The sequence below is a fragment of the Perkinsus marinus genome (assembly GCF_000006405.1).
Source record: "Perkinsus marinus ATCC 50983 genomic scaffold scf_1104296975500, whole genome shotgun sequence".
Lineage (NCBI taxonomy): Eukaryota > Perkinsozoa > Perkinsida > Perkinsidae > Perkinsus > Perkinsus marinus.
The window spans coordinates 214,190-226,520 of record NW_003200768.1 but is presented as its reverse complement, the minus strand read 5'-3'; the positions used below and the strand labels follow the sequence as shown (position 1 = coordinate 226,520).

The window sequence follows — 12,331 nt, the reverse complement described above, 5'->3', positions numbered from 1 at the left end:
AGTTGATCTGGGGTGGTGTGGGAAAATATGTACATGGTCAACTACGTGTGTTAACGCCCGTATGACAAATTTTGAGGAAATATTAGAAAAGTCTCATTGGTTGCTGCTGTACACTTCTACCCGAATTTGTATATCAAATCTTATATGTAGTAAGGAGACTCCTGGACTGAGCTGAAGAGAACACTGGTTTGGATTCGGTGAAGAGGCGAGAAAATGCGCCTTCGCTCCGCCCGCGCTCTATTAAAATCGATCACGTGATCGATCAAGAGTTCGCGCCGACCAAGTGTAGCCACCCCGTACACCAGCACCATGGCCGTTGGCAAGAACAAGAGACTCACTAAGGGAAAGAAGGGAGGCAAGAAGAAGGTGTAATAATGAATAGTACTAGTTGTTGTCGACGAACTGTAATGCTCGGTCGTGATTGTTCTCAATGAATATTAATAGCATTTCGTTGATTGACTTACTATCTTCCTTATTGTAGGGGTGATCCCTTCCTCAAGAAGGAGTGGTACTCAGTGAAGGCTCCTACTATGTTCTCCGTCCGCGAGGCCGGCAAGACTTTGGTCACCAAGACCACCGGTACCAAGGTAATAAGTCTTGTTTTTTTACAATCCACTTTATTATTTCGCTTAAGTGTTGATGATGTTGATCGTTTTGATGTCAGATTGCCTCTGATGCCCTCAAGGGCCGCGTCTGCGAGGTCAACCTTGCCGACTTGAACTCCAACGAGGACCACTCCTTCCGTAAGATCAAGCTGGAGGTCCAGGAGGTCCAAGGCCGCAACGCCCTCACCGACTTCCACGGCATGGACTTCACCCGTGACAAGCTCTGCTCGCTCATCCGCAAGTGGCAGACTTTGATCGAGGCCCACGTTGACGTGAAGACTACTGATGGGTACATTCTCCGTCTCTTCTCCATCGGCTTCACCAAGAAGCGCCCGGAGTCTGTCAAGGCCAACTGCTATGCCAGCGCTGCTCAGATCCGCAGGATCCGCAGAAAGTAATTCGGGGCTTTCAGTCGTCTCCAGAGAGGCCTCAGAGTTATTATTTATTTTTTCACTTTTTTCCTCTTCAGGATGGTTGACATCATGACCGCTGAGGCTTCCAAGTGCCGCATGAGCGACCTCGTCAAGCGTTTCGTCACCGAGTCCATCGGTGCCGAGATCGAGAAGCAGACTCGTTCCATCTACCCTCTTAAGGATTGCTATATCCGTAAGGTTAAGATCCTCAAGAAGCCGAAGTTCGACCTCACTCGTTTGATGGAGCTCCACACCGAGTCTGCTGAGGAGGGAACTGCTGTTGACCGTAACGTCATTCCCGAGTCGGAGGAGGCCAAGATCCAGCTGTAAGCGTTGTACTCTCGTCATCGCAACAGCATAGTTTCTGTCGGCATACTTCGAGGCTCTTGTAACGGTGCTAGGGATATTGGCTGGGAAGAATTGACTGTAACATGTTGTGTTGTTAGTCGGGTTGGGCGAGTGGGGCTATTGGCTTTATCGAAATCTTTATAACCTTGTAAGCTCGGGATAGCACGTGCAGGGCGGAGTTTTCGTAGTTTTGATTGTGCTTAGAGGGGGTGAAAATTATGTTGAATGAGTTGACGTAAATGATTGATTCCAGCGGACATTTGGTAGCTGGTCGAAATTAAGAACTGTCTATTTTGTGTTCATATGAAATCGGTTGTGTATTCTGTGGGTTTGATGTTGATTTATGCAGTATTTTTTCGCATGAGGTAATCGTATAGTATTCGGAGTGTGTATCGCATGTGAATATCAGCTGATAGCTTCCATGTAGAGGATGTAGTTGTTGCATCTCGGACACCTAGGGTTTATCGCTAGCGAATCGGCCACGAAATATTCCCATATACGGCCTATTTGGCCAACACAATTCATCGCAAGTCAACATCCGAGACTGTGTTCTGAGGGCCCATGTACGATTATCAGCTTTCAATAGGAGCTGCAGGGGCATCAGCCAGTTCCTGCTTGCAGACAGGGCACTGTGTTAAATTCTTGGTTCTGAACCAGTCCTGATCAGCCAGGCCCTACAGGTAGCAGGTCAATGAGGCTCACCTTGAGGCAATCACGATGTACCAGATGCTTGCATAATGTGATGAGGCTGACCTCTCCGCAGCTACTCTCTCCATCCGCCTCTACTTCTACGAAGGACTCCAAACAGATCGGGCACGAGGACATCATACGCTGATGCCCCATGAGGACGGGATGAGGACTGTCGAGCTGTTCGCGAGACCAACACAGGGTGTTTGCGTCGAGTATTCTGTCCAACTCCTCGGACGTTTTCTGCCGAGGCGGTAGACGTCGTTGTTGCCGCAATAAGTCTGCAAATATACCCAATTCGTCTGCTCCGATGAGATCTATCTCATCGCGACGCCTCAAGAACCACACCATCTGGCAGGGGGAAGCTGAGACCTATCCAAACGATTGCGGGGGTATTACGTAATAGAGTACGTGAAGCACCATGAAGAGAAGGGCGGAGCCAGTCGTCGTGGGTATGAACACATCAACGGCCTCGCCAGAATACTCCTCGAGTCTCGAGAAGGTCAGCAACGTTATCATCGGCTGCGAAAGTACGAACGCTTCAGAGACCATTCACAAGGTGTATGTGCAAAGGCCTTAGTGAAAATTCCTTACCACTATTGGCAGAAATATCAGACCCGCACGGAGATGCTTGATCCACTCTGAAGTCGCAAGAGCCACAGGAGATCGCATCAGATGGAAAACTCCGAGATTGCCAAAACCAGAGACGAAGCCAAAAAACGCATAGAGGCCGATTCGATATCCTCTGAAAATACTCGTCGGTGTGCATGACGAGTTACTTCGTACTTTAGAACCTCATCATCTTGCTGCACGTGTATGCATAGGGCTAGCAGTGTGAGGTCTAGCAGATACTTCGCGAACATGCACGACACAGCGTTCCGGATTTCAAATTCCATATGGAGCAGCAACTGAGCGATCGTACCCATTATGACGACTCAAGACAACACCGTATAAGTCGGGTTAACATGCATCTCAGTCGTTTGCAGATTGATACATATTATTCCGATGACAGCAGTAAACGGCAGTGAAAGAGAATAACCACCAGAGATGATATATAGACAAAATTATCACTGGCACGGGCCTCTCTACGGGGATAACGAAATAATAATAATGCATTCATCATAGATCATTTGTCTTGACAATCAGTGGAGTTTCACCCGTGGTGCGAAAAACACTAGTGAAAAACACATTTCCTGACCACTGCGTAGCGCGAATATCGCGTTTTTCACAGAGTTTTACGCCACTTCACGTAAAACGGATGAAACTCCAACGATAAGCAATATAATAAAGCAAGCACTCTAGCCTTCTGAGGACGTAACGATCGCACGATATGACTAGAGAGAATTCATAAACATATTAATTAGGAACGTGAGGGCGACGACGCTCTATCACCTGCTGAAATCTGACGGCCGATCAACTACTATAATAATGGTCGAAGTAATTCCCAGCGCGACAGTCTCCTTCGCGATCTGCCACTCCTCCATACTCCAACCCTGAGGGCGGCGCGGGGGTTCCAACTCAAAGTTCTTGGGAGTATAAGGGTCGTCGAAAACAGAATCATATGCCTTGTGATGGAAGCGGAAAATGGCCGGCAGCGAGGCCACGGTCTGTGCCACTTCGCTGAAGCGATCCATTGGTTGGGGAATCGATGGTATGCAAGGCGCAGTCTTCTTCACGTCATTTGCGGAACTCGACGGCATTATCGAGGGTACTTGATCAACTAACTACGCGGAAACTTTCATCTAATTCTACCCCCAAATACATTGACAACCACAAACAATGAAATGCAACTGGTAAAAAATTTCTAACGTGGGTCGCCCGTAACACCGCGAATTTCGTCAGCTCTAAATATTACACGAATTGGCAAGCCCCTCACATATTCTTGATTTCTTCCTCATAAAAAGCGTCAACTTGCTTCTCCAAGCTCTTCAAGTCGCCACGATTATCGATCACTCTGTCGGCAAGAGCCATTTTGTCCTCGAGACTCATCTGCGACTTGACCCTGTTTGTCAAGTTTGTAACACTCTCGGTTGGGCATCGCTTCACGAGACGATCGAGCTGCGTTTGAGGGTCAACGTAGACGACAACAACGGGATCACAAACCCACGACAAGCCGGGCGTCTCGAGGAGCAGAGGCACGTCCAGGACTATCGGGGGCTTGTTGTAAGGGGGAAGCACACGATACGAGAAGAGTCGCCACAGCATAGTCATAGTTATATACTTGTGAGTTATTCTCTCCAGTAAGGCTCGAGCTTCCGCATCGCCGAATACCTGCACATGGACGGGTACGCGAGGAAGCAGCTACATCACATTATACCTTTTCAACATTAAAAACTTCAATTTCACCAGGCGAGCGAGTTCGTGCTCCAAGGTACCCCTATTAAGAATTTTAATGTTGAAAAGGTGTGGATAAATTGCAAATGCATGTGAAAGGCAACCGCTATGGTGATTTCATCGTCTCGACGGCTTACAAGTTCGCCCAATTTTTGTCTATTGATTTGGCCTTGAGAAGTGACTATTCCCTCTCCGAAGGAAGCAACTACTTCCTTGAATGCGGGTCGCCCAGGCTCCATGATTTCCCTGGCGATTTTATCAGCGTCAATAACTCTGAAATGAAAAGCAGCAACCCGTACGTAACAGTCGTTGTGATTCTCACTGGACATTGTATTTCGCTTCCAAACAGGCTACTGCTGTGGACTTGCCGGAGCCTATCCCGCCAGTGACGGCAGGGATGACCAGGCGACTTCCAACAAAGTGGAATGCTCCTGCGACCAGACCGGCCACAACACCGTGTTTCTTCGTCACCTATACAAAACACAATCGATAGCTTCCGAATGCGATAACAGGAGTCCGTCCTGAAGACTTACCCAAAACTCAACGAGAACTGCAGCTGTTGCTGTCGCGAGGTACTTGCGGTGATCTCGGCGTAGCTTGCGGCGGAGGAGCCCGAGGGGCAGTTGAGCAGTTGTAAAAATACAACCAGCGATCCCGGTTACTAATGTGAGCATATAGTTCTTACTCAACTGCAGAGGAATGCATGTTCACATCCTAAACCCCGAAGAGAAGCATTGATCTAAGCATCCACTACAAGGAGTTCCTCCCACCAACGACTTCACCCTAGTCAGGTAGTGCGGTCCTAGGAGAATGACATGCCCAAGGGATCGATCTCACTTACCCAGCATGTGTCCATTGGGTTTGGAAACTACAAATCAAGTCTCTCCCAAAGATGCGTAGATAAGTCTCGCCGAAGATACTTCCTTGGGCGAGCGCGTAATTTCGAGGCGCGTGACACGGAAGTTTGCCCCTTACCCACTCCAAGGGGTGGTATACAAAATCCAAGGAAGACAGGTTGAAGGGTAAACCCGAAACCCGACAAGGCGACCAGAAACCCGAACTGCTGAGAGCGAGCGACAAACCTGCTTGGATTTTGTCGTTCTTCCTTGGGTTTTGTAGTTTACCCCCACTTCTCAGCACTGGAAAAGCTTATTCGTTTTGGAGCCTTTTTCCAACCCCGGATGTCGAGTTTCAAGTGTCACTACTGTTGGGGGGAACGATCGAGATCTCATCGTCGTATCGTGTTTACTGCTCTCATCTGATGCCGCCGCCGAAGGCTTTGACGCGGACGTGCACAACTCTGCGGGAGCTCATTGAGATGCTGAGGAAACTACTCGGTGAGGACATCGAGGAAAGTGAGCTGAAGTTTATCGCGTTATGTTGCCGATCGGCTGGTCAGGTAACTTCGTTGAGAAAAATGGCGGCAATCAGCTTCACGTTCGCTTGAGGAAACACAACGGAGGTGTGAACTACTATCCTAAATCGGGAAAAGTTGTTGTGGATGGGAGGGATGGCCCGGCGATCGCTGCGAAGCTTTCTGGTGACGTTAATGAGGAGATAAACCTGGTGGAAACAACAGCTGTTTCGGGCGAGAAACCAAGTCTGCTGGAAGCCTTGCCTGTCGAGGGCGTATCGAGTACGGCTGAGGTGGACGACGTTCTTGTTGAGATTGGCGAGGGAGACTGGAAATGGACGGAGGTCTACGAGAATACTCTGTGGATTCGGCAAAGTGTCCAGTTCGATGCTGTCATGGAGCTCGATCGGACATGTAACTGTCTGAACTTCATGGTAGGCGCGGTCGAGTTCTGAGGAGGAAAGTCCTTTTCGGTTCTAGGGTCCTCAAGCTAAGCGTCTGAGGAGCAACTACCTCTCTGCTGCCCAGTTTTTGGAGCCTGTACAGAAGCGACCACGATACCAAGATGGCGTTGGCTCTCAGGCTTCGACTCGTAGCGTTCCTGAGGTGGCGAACAACAGCATTCAATCTACACCCTCAAACTTGCCAAATTTGATGTTAACCTTTGATGGTGGATCACAAGGCGGACAGTCGAGTGCTGGCAGTGGTGCTGTGTTGTACAGGAAGGATGGGAACGGACGGTTCGATGAGATAGCTGCTTGGTCGTTGAAGCTCGGGCCTGGGAGGACTAATAACGAGGCTGAGTACGAGGCTCTTTGTATGGGCCTTGATAAAATTAACGAACTGATTGAAGAACCTGCAAACTTGACTATTCAAGGCGACAGCAAGCTGGTGATAAGTCAGATGGGCCCCTCGCAATGGAAGGTCAATAAGGAGGAACTCCGACAGCTGAAGGAGCGTGCTGAGCAGGCGATACACGGGTTGATGGACCGCATGCAAGTGACTTGGATTCACACCTTACGATGCAATAACAAGCGTGCTGATGAGCTCGCTACCTTCGGATCGCGGCAGCCGGGCAACGTGGGGGAGATAATATCGCATTGACGAGGGCTCTGCGCAAGTCACAAACAAACGGCTGTTGTGTTTCGCATATGCCTTTTACTGTACTTTTATTTCTACACCTGTGATTCGTCTGTATGTTATTTCTGGATGAGTATCCTTGTCGAGTTATGGCAGTACTGATCACTCTATCGTCCAATAGTTGTGTGCTGTGGAATCCGTCTGCCCAGTCTGTCCCTCCTAGCTATGGCTAGTAGGAGGTTGTATAATTGCTGTTGTATTCATTCCTACTCCTCCAAATAGTAACGCTCTGGCTAGTGTTATAAGTCAATGTCAACAGAATCTGTGGTGTCGAACAGCAGCCCAACGGGTGATCAGTACAGTCATCGCAACGGAGACGTGTGTGGGGCGTTTGGAGATCGATAGAGTTTCTGTGATGAAATGTGAGCATGCGATAGTAATCCCCTTATATTCATGATGAACTGATCAACCTGTAAATGTACTCTTAGTTTGTGGACGTGATCGAGTTTGCTTCTACTGGACCTCTTCTGTATCTTACGTGGTCAACCTCAGGATACCAAAAGATACGCACCGCATATCTTGATGAAGGTCCGACCCATCGACAATTCATCAGACAGGTGAACACTTCGAGTTTTGAGAACTCTGTAGCCGATAAATTCGACGGGTGAACTCACAACACAACAGTTTATCTCGGCACATGATTTTGGCATTTTTGAACAACATGATTTCTGGTAATATACCAGTGGTGAATATTAGCGAGTACTTGTACTAATGTGTAGATTCATCATTCTGAACGCGTTCGTCCAGCTTCCCCTCTTCTATGCTCTCCAAGGGTGAGTCTATCTCACCCTCAGATTCAGAAATGTCCATCAGCCGTTCAATCTCTGACACCTCGATGTCCGCTAGTTCTTTTTGATATAATATTCGCCGATTCTTCGGCGCTAGCGCATACCTGGAATATAACACGAATCTTGGAGTCATTTTTTTCATCACGAAGGCGAGTACCAGAGCTGAATTTTGTCCGCTGTGACACCCTCGGCTCCGTTACCCCCAGCTTTCAAAACCGGCTGGAGTACCATACCGGTGATCAGCTGGCAGACTAGAACGGCGAAGGACCCCAGGCCGAACGCCAGCGCGGGGTACTCTCTACCACCGGAAAAATTGCACTAGTATTTCAACGGAGGCAACCTACAGTCTTATTCCCCACCAGAAACATAGATTCATCGGAGTAGGTAACATCTCGTATACGTGCTCAGCCGACCCCGGATTCAACAGCATCGCAGCTGCTGTCGATCCAAGCATCTTAGCGGTCGAGTATTTTCCCGAAGTCGCGGCGGCTTTCACGATCTGGGTCTGACCGAGTAACCGACAAGAGGTCACTGACGCACACACAATGACTGTTGTTACTCCTGGCAACAGCAGAAACGCATTCCCCTTGAGCTTCTGGCACGCAAACGCTGCGTAACCAAGCCATCTGAGAACAATAGAAAATAAGGGAGTGTGAATCACTAACGGAGTGAATCACCTACATAACTATTGAGACCGACACTACTCCTATCCATGCTGATAGCGCATACCGCCGCCCTGTTTCGTTCAGAGTGAGGACGAGTACTGCTAGCAGGAAATTCAGTAGCATAGCCGACCACGCCAGGTATACTATTGGTGCAATCAGCCACTTCCTAAACCAATCGACGTATGCCTGACGAAATGAGCAAAATTGGACCTAGCAGGCTACCTCGAGGAGGCCCTTACCATGTCATTGTAAAGGAAGTATACTAGTCCGACATGGCAACCCCAATACGTCATAGCCACCGTTAGTGCCATCGTGAATGCCGCCCGGTACGTCAGACATCCGAGGCAGTGGCCGCCGATCATAAGAAATGGGTGTACGATGAGGAACTGGGGAGAACATAGGTCTCGTAGACAGACCCGATCAACTCAAGACGAGCTCTTGGGATGACAAAAATATGATTACCACCACCACCACCATCGATATTGAGATGGTCTAACACGTCACACTAGTTGGGTAACTATCTGAGTACTAACTACTCGAGAGAACAAGTGTACATCGGTGTAATCAGGGAAGGCTACTCAAGAGAGCTAAGCCGAATCGTGTAGCCGTATTATAATCAATTCGATGAAGGGTAGCTCACAGAGTAGAGTCAACAACGGCAGAAATGAATCCCAATCTCGCTGTCTCCACAACGACCAAGATCTGTTGCTATAGTGACTGAGCCGCCAGCACATGTTGCTCGGCTAGGCCTGGAGCCACGTTCCCTTCTGCCGGTATTGTCTTCTCATCTGACGACTCAACTCTTCTACCCACGACCAGATCACACATCAGTCTTAGTCTATCATGAACCCACCTGGGCTTCCTCGTGCTGATCCTGAAAACTGTTCTCCCGGCTTGAACCGTCAATATCGGACAAGCCGCACCAGCCACATCGTCATCTAAAACAACGTGTTTGTTCGAGGAGCAGATAGCAGTGTTCGGTCAGCCCCTATATGGCTGTACAGCGTCGTATATCAATAACGAGCCAAGGCAAACTCGAAACCAGAAAGGGTTCTCCATGCTGACGGACCTGTCGAGGCGTTGATCAATTTCGGCCGTCGCATCGCCACCAGCGTCCCGAACTTCGAATTATGGTCTTCCAGAATGAACCGTCCATCGTCCGCGAACGACACCGTTGCATGCCACCGCGATATAGAAACCTGCACCGTAACTGTGCTGGACTCTTCCCTCGAGATGGTTTTGCACTACGTCGGCTATTCGTACATCACTCTCGTGGCCTCGGCCCAGCTTCAACGCCTTCCTACCAGCAAGGGAGATGACGTAGACGCCTTTTGAGTGCATAGATGACTGGGCATCCATACCTGAATTGCAATTCTCGATATCTGACCTTCAAGGTTGCTACCTTGCGTAGGATCAATTCGCACCATATTTTCCAGGACCAGATAAGGGGCTTTGGTCTCAGGCAAGGGCACCTGAGTGAATCCAACTGCGCGCTGTCTCGAGAATGGGCAACTCACGAGCTGCGATGTGGTCCCATCATGAAGTATAACATTCGTTTGGTAGTTGACCCGGCAGAGCTCACATGCTAGTTGGCGGAACAGATATCTATGTCGGCACTCACGGCGAGAGACAACACAGCTCGTACGTGTGGGGGGCATTGAGCCCATCGTTTCCCCCGAGGCACAGTCTGCCCTGAATCCAGTGACGCAAGCAGCCGAGATGGACATAACGAATGCTCCCTCGACAAGCACACGCTTCGATCAATGGATCGTCCTCATCGGAACCGGAGGCCTTATACATAGAGTAACGCACTCTCACTGAATTGCTCACGTGTTACTTCCAGTAAACATATCCTACAGGGCATACCATCGGCCTCAGGAGGGGCACAGCGCGCTGCCGCGGTCGCAGTTTCAGAGCCGCTCAAGTCTGGTCGCACCTGAGCTGTGCTGACCCAATGTATCAAACAAGGCTTAGATGTCACCAGTTGATCTTCGGAATCTGCACATAGCTGCCGAACACGCAATTTGAATCGACCAAGTTTGATAATGTCTCCTTCGGTGAGGGTGTGGGGTCCGAACTGAGCTCAGATGATAGTAGTTGCAAATTCGTCGAGTTTGACTCGCACCTCTTTCACGACAAGCCATAGTCTTTTGGGAATCAGTCGGCTCCCATCGGACTGCTTATCCGCTGGTTGAATCATAAACCTCATGGGAAACAAGTTCGCTCATATCATTTATACGACTCATGAGCTACCTTGAGTCGAAATTGATACATTTCATGAGGTAGTCCGACTCCTCCCTAGGGCGACTGAGTGCCTCCACTGAGGCATCTTCCATACGAACGTCATCTACGTTGAAACCAACGAGTAATTCTGTTGATGGCATATAGCCTACCATTGCTCCGCACGAATCTGACCGTTTGGTTTAAAGCGAAGTCTCTGCGAACGACATGTTGACTTTCGTAATCGAACAGATCGTGGGAGTCCCGAGTCCATGTCGTTGACTCGGTGAACACCGTCGGGACGAGCTGGGACATGCCCAACGACCAAACGGAAACGCTAGTTCGGACTGAAGATTTGATGGACTTGTTGAGACCCGAGTGGACCTAAGAGACTCTGGGAGCACCACAGTGGTGGCGCGGTGAATATCTACTATCACTCTGTTGATCCTCGGGTTCATTCCAGGATCAACGAGAAAGCTCTCGGCCAACAAGTTTCAGACACGGTCAGTGGTTGTCTCGTTTTGGTCTCTCGTCGAAGATGCTCAATCGTTTTAGCGCACGCCCAGTAAGCATTCTCGCACGCCCGGTTGACCGCGAACGCGAAAGTGGGTCAAATTAATCTAAGAGTTTAAGTTTTCTGAGAACCGCTCCACTTATGCCCTTTGCAACTTGCTTAGAATGTAACGCAATATCTACGGGATCTCCGCTTAAAGCTAAGGCTGCGCGCCCTAAGGAGATTCATTAAGAGTTCGATGCTGCATATTACACACGCCGCATATTGCGCCGAACACAGTGACTACATCACGATGTCTTGTTGGCGTCTGAAACCGTCCCATTGCATGGTTGCACTGATGCACCCTTGTGCCTTCGAGGCACTAGGGTGCAATTTACTTGGGACCCAAGTTAATTTCGAAAGAGAAGGGACGATCATTACACAGCGTACGCGTGCCGAATTCCATCACGTACGTGCGCACGGATCGAGAATGGCTCGCAGACCGGAGTGCTGTTGTGTCCTGTTTTGTTAGTCGAGATTTAGCTGTTATCCTGCTCAAGTTATCCCCTCTTCAGCGAGCTCAAGAGCGAGCTTGCTTGAAAATTATAATTATCCCATCTTTCATGCAGACGCGACATCCTTGGTATCATGGATATCCAACAACATCAATCTCGCGAGTGCTATCGTCAAATCCGGCTCTCCCTGGACAAGTCTAGCTTGTCCCTAGACCCACGTGCTTCGAGTTTGGTAGTTCAATAGAGTCCATCTGCCTAAATGTAAATTGTTATCTGTGATTGAGCGCGTTCCTTGAGAGACAGCGAACTGGAAAATCCTGTGCGCGTTTCAAGTTCGTCCGGGCGAGCGCAAAGTGGTTCGCCATGAAATGATCGCAGCGAGATCGACTCTTGTCAGTCGCCGAGCATTCCACTTGGTTTAATCGCATGTGCAGGTGTTGTTGGATAATCTCTTAACGGGGTCCTCTCCGGGTCTCCTTTCATGGCCGAATCGGTCCCGCTACGTATCGGTGGCGTCCAGAGGCGTGGTAGATTCGTCGTTGAGGAGGCGGTGGATTCCGAAGGCGTAGCAGCGTCCCACATCTACCACACCAGAGTCTCCTACCGTGACTGTTGCGGTGATGGTTCCGGAAGCGTCTGTTGTGATGCTTCGGTGAAGTCTACGGCCAGTGTTAACACCTTCGACTGTGGCTATACTAGTAGCTCCAGTACGCTTCCAGCGTGCAATCGAGCCCTACGCATTCGCCGGGTCGGTCGGTTCTTATGTGAT

At 49.4% G+C, this 12,331-nt stretch overlaps 7 protein-coding genes across 7 annotated transcripts; 3 read left to right on the top strand and 4 right to left on the bottom strand.

The window, feature by feature from the left end:
- The first annotated feature begins 304 nt into the window (after positions 1–304).
- Pmar_PMAR002047 (40S ribosomal protein S3A, putative) lies at positions 305–1,443 on the top strand. Its single transcript, XM_002765465.1, has 4 exons — positions 305–368; positions 482–587; positions 665–999; positions 1,075–1,443. Exons 1-4 carry the CDS (start codon positions 310–312, stop codon positions 1,346–1,348), a joined length of 774 nt encoding a protein of 257 aa, XP_002765511.1. The 5' UTR covers positions 305–309; the 3' UTR covers positions 1,349–1,443.
- Positions 1,444–1,938: 495 nt separating this feature from the next.
- Positions 1,939–2,191, bottom strand: Pmar_PMAR002046 (hypothetical protein; the record flags this gene model as incomplete). Its single annotated transcript, XM_002765464.1, has 2 exons — positions 1,939–2,040; positions 2,069–2,191. 2 exons carry the CDS (start codon positions 2,189–2,191, stop codon positions 1,939–1,941), a joined length of 225 nt encoding a protein of 74 aa, XP_002765510.1.
- A 1,734-nt stretch (positions 2,192–3,925) lies between these two features.
- Pmar_PMAR002045 (dephospho-CoA kinase, putative) lies at positions 3,926–5,061 on the bottom strand (the record flags this gene model as incomplete). Its single annotated transcript, XM_002765463.1, has 4 exons — positions 3,926–4,324; positions 4,525–4,660; positions 4,710–4,858; positions 4,921–5,061. 4 exons carry the CDS (start codon positions 5,059–5,061, stop codon positions 3,926–3,928), a joined length of 825 nt encoding a protein of 274 aa, XP_002765509.1.
- A 587-nt stretch (positions 5,062–5,648) lies between these two features.
- Positions 5,649–6,845, top strand: Pmar_PMAR002044 (conserved hypothetical protein; the record flags this gene model as incomplete). Its single annotated transcript, XM_002765462.1, has 3 exons — positions 5,649–5,742; positions 5,787–6,175; positions 6,222–6,845. 3 exons carry the CDS (start codon positions 5,649–5,651, stop codon positions 6,843–6,845), a joined length of 1,107 nt encoding a protein of 368 aa, XP_002765508.1.
- A 744-nt stretch (positions 6,846–7,589) lies between these two features.
- Pmar_PMAR002043 (hypothetical protein) lies at positions 7,590–8,645 on the bottom strand (the record flags this gene model as incomplete). Its single annotated transcript, XM_002765461.1, has 6 exons — positions 7,590–7,773; positions 7,827–7,967; positions 8,014–8,174; positions 8,229–8,295; positions 8,399–8,520; positions 8,574–8,645. The coding sequence occupies 6 exons, from the start codon at positions 8,643–8,645 to the stop codon at positions 7,590–7,592; spliced, it is 747 nt and encodes a 248-aa protein (XP_002765507.1).
- A 130-nt stretch (positions 8,646–8,775) lies between these two features.
- Positions 8,776–10,869, bottom strand: Pmar_PMAR002042 (membrane associated RING finger, putative; the record flags this gene model as incomplete). The annotated part of the gene is made up of 12 exons (XM_002765460.1): positions 8,776–9,139; positions 9,188–9,272; positions 9,404–9,533; positions 9,583–9,681; positions 9,759–9,806; positions 9,852–9,939; positions 9,980–10,125; positions 10,172–10,270; positions 10,316–10,411; positions 10,454–10,538; positions 10,588–10,681; positions 10,728–10,869. The coding sequence occupies 12 exons, from the start codon at positions 10,867–10,869 to the stop codon at positions 9,043–9,045; spliced, it is 1,209 nt and encodes a 402-aa protein (XP_002765506.1). The 3' UTR covers positions 8,776–9,042.
- A 1,174-nt stretch (positions 10,870–12,043) lies between these two features.
- Pmar_PMAR002041 (hypothetical protein) lies at positions 12,044–12,230 on the top strand (the record flags this gene model as incomplete). The annotated part of the gene is made up of 1 exon (XM_002765459.1): positions 12,044–12,230. A coding segment is annotated over one exon (187 nt), but the record flags the coding sequence as incomplete, so codon positions are not given.
- Between the last annotated feature and the right edge of the window lie 101 nt (positions 12,231–12,331).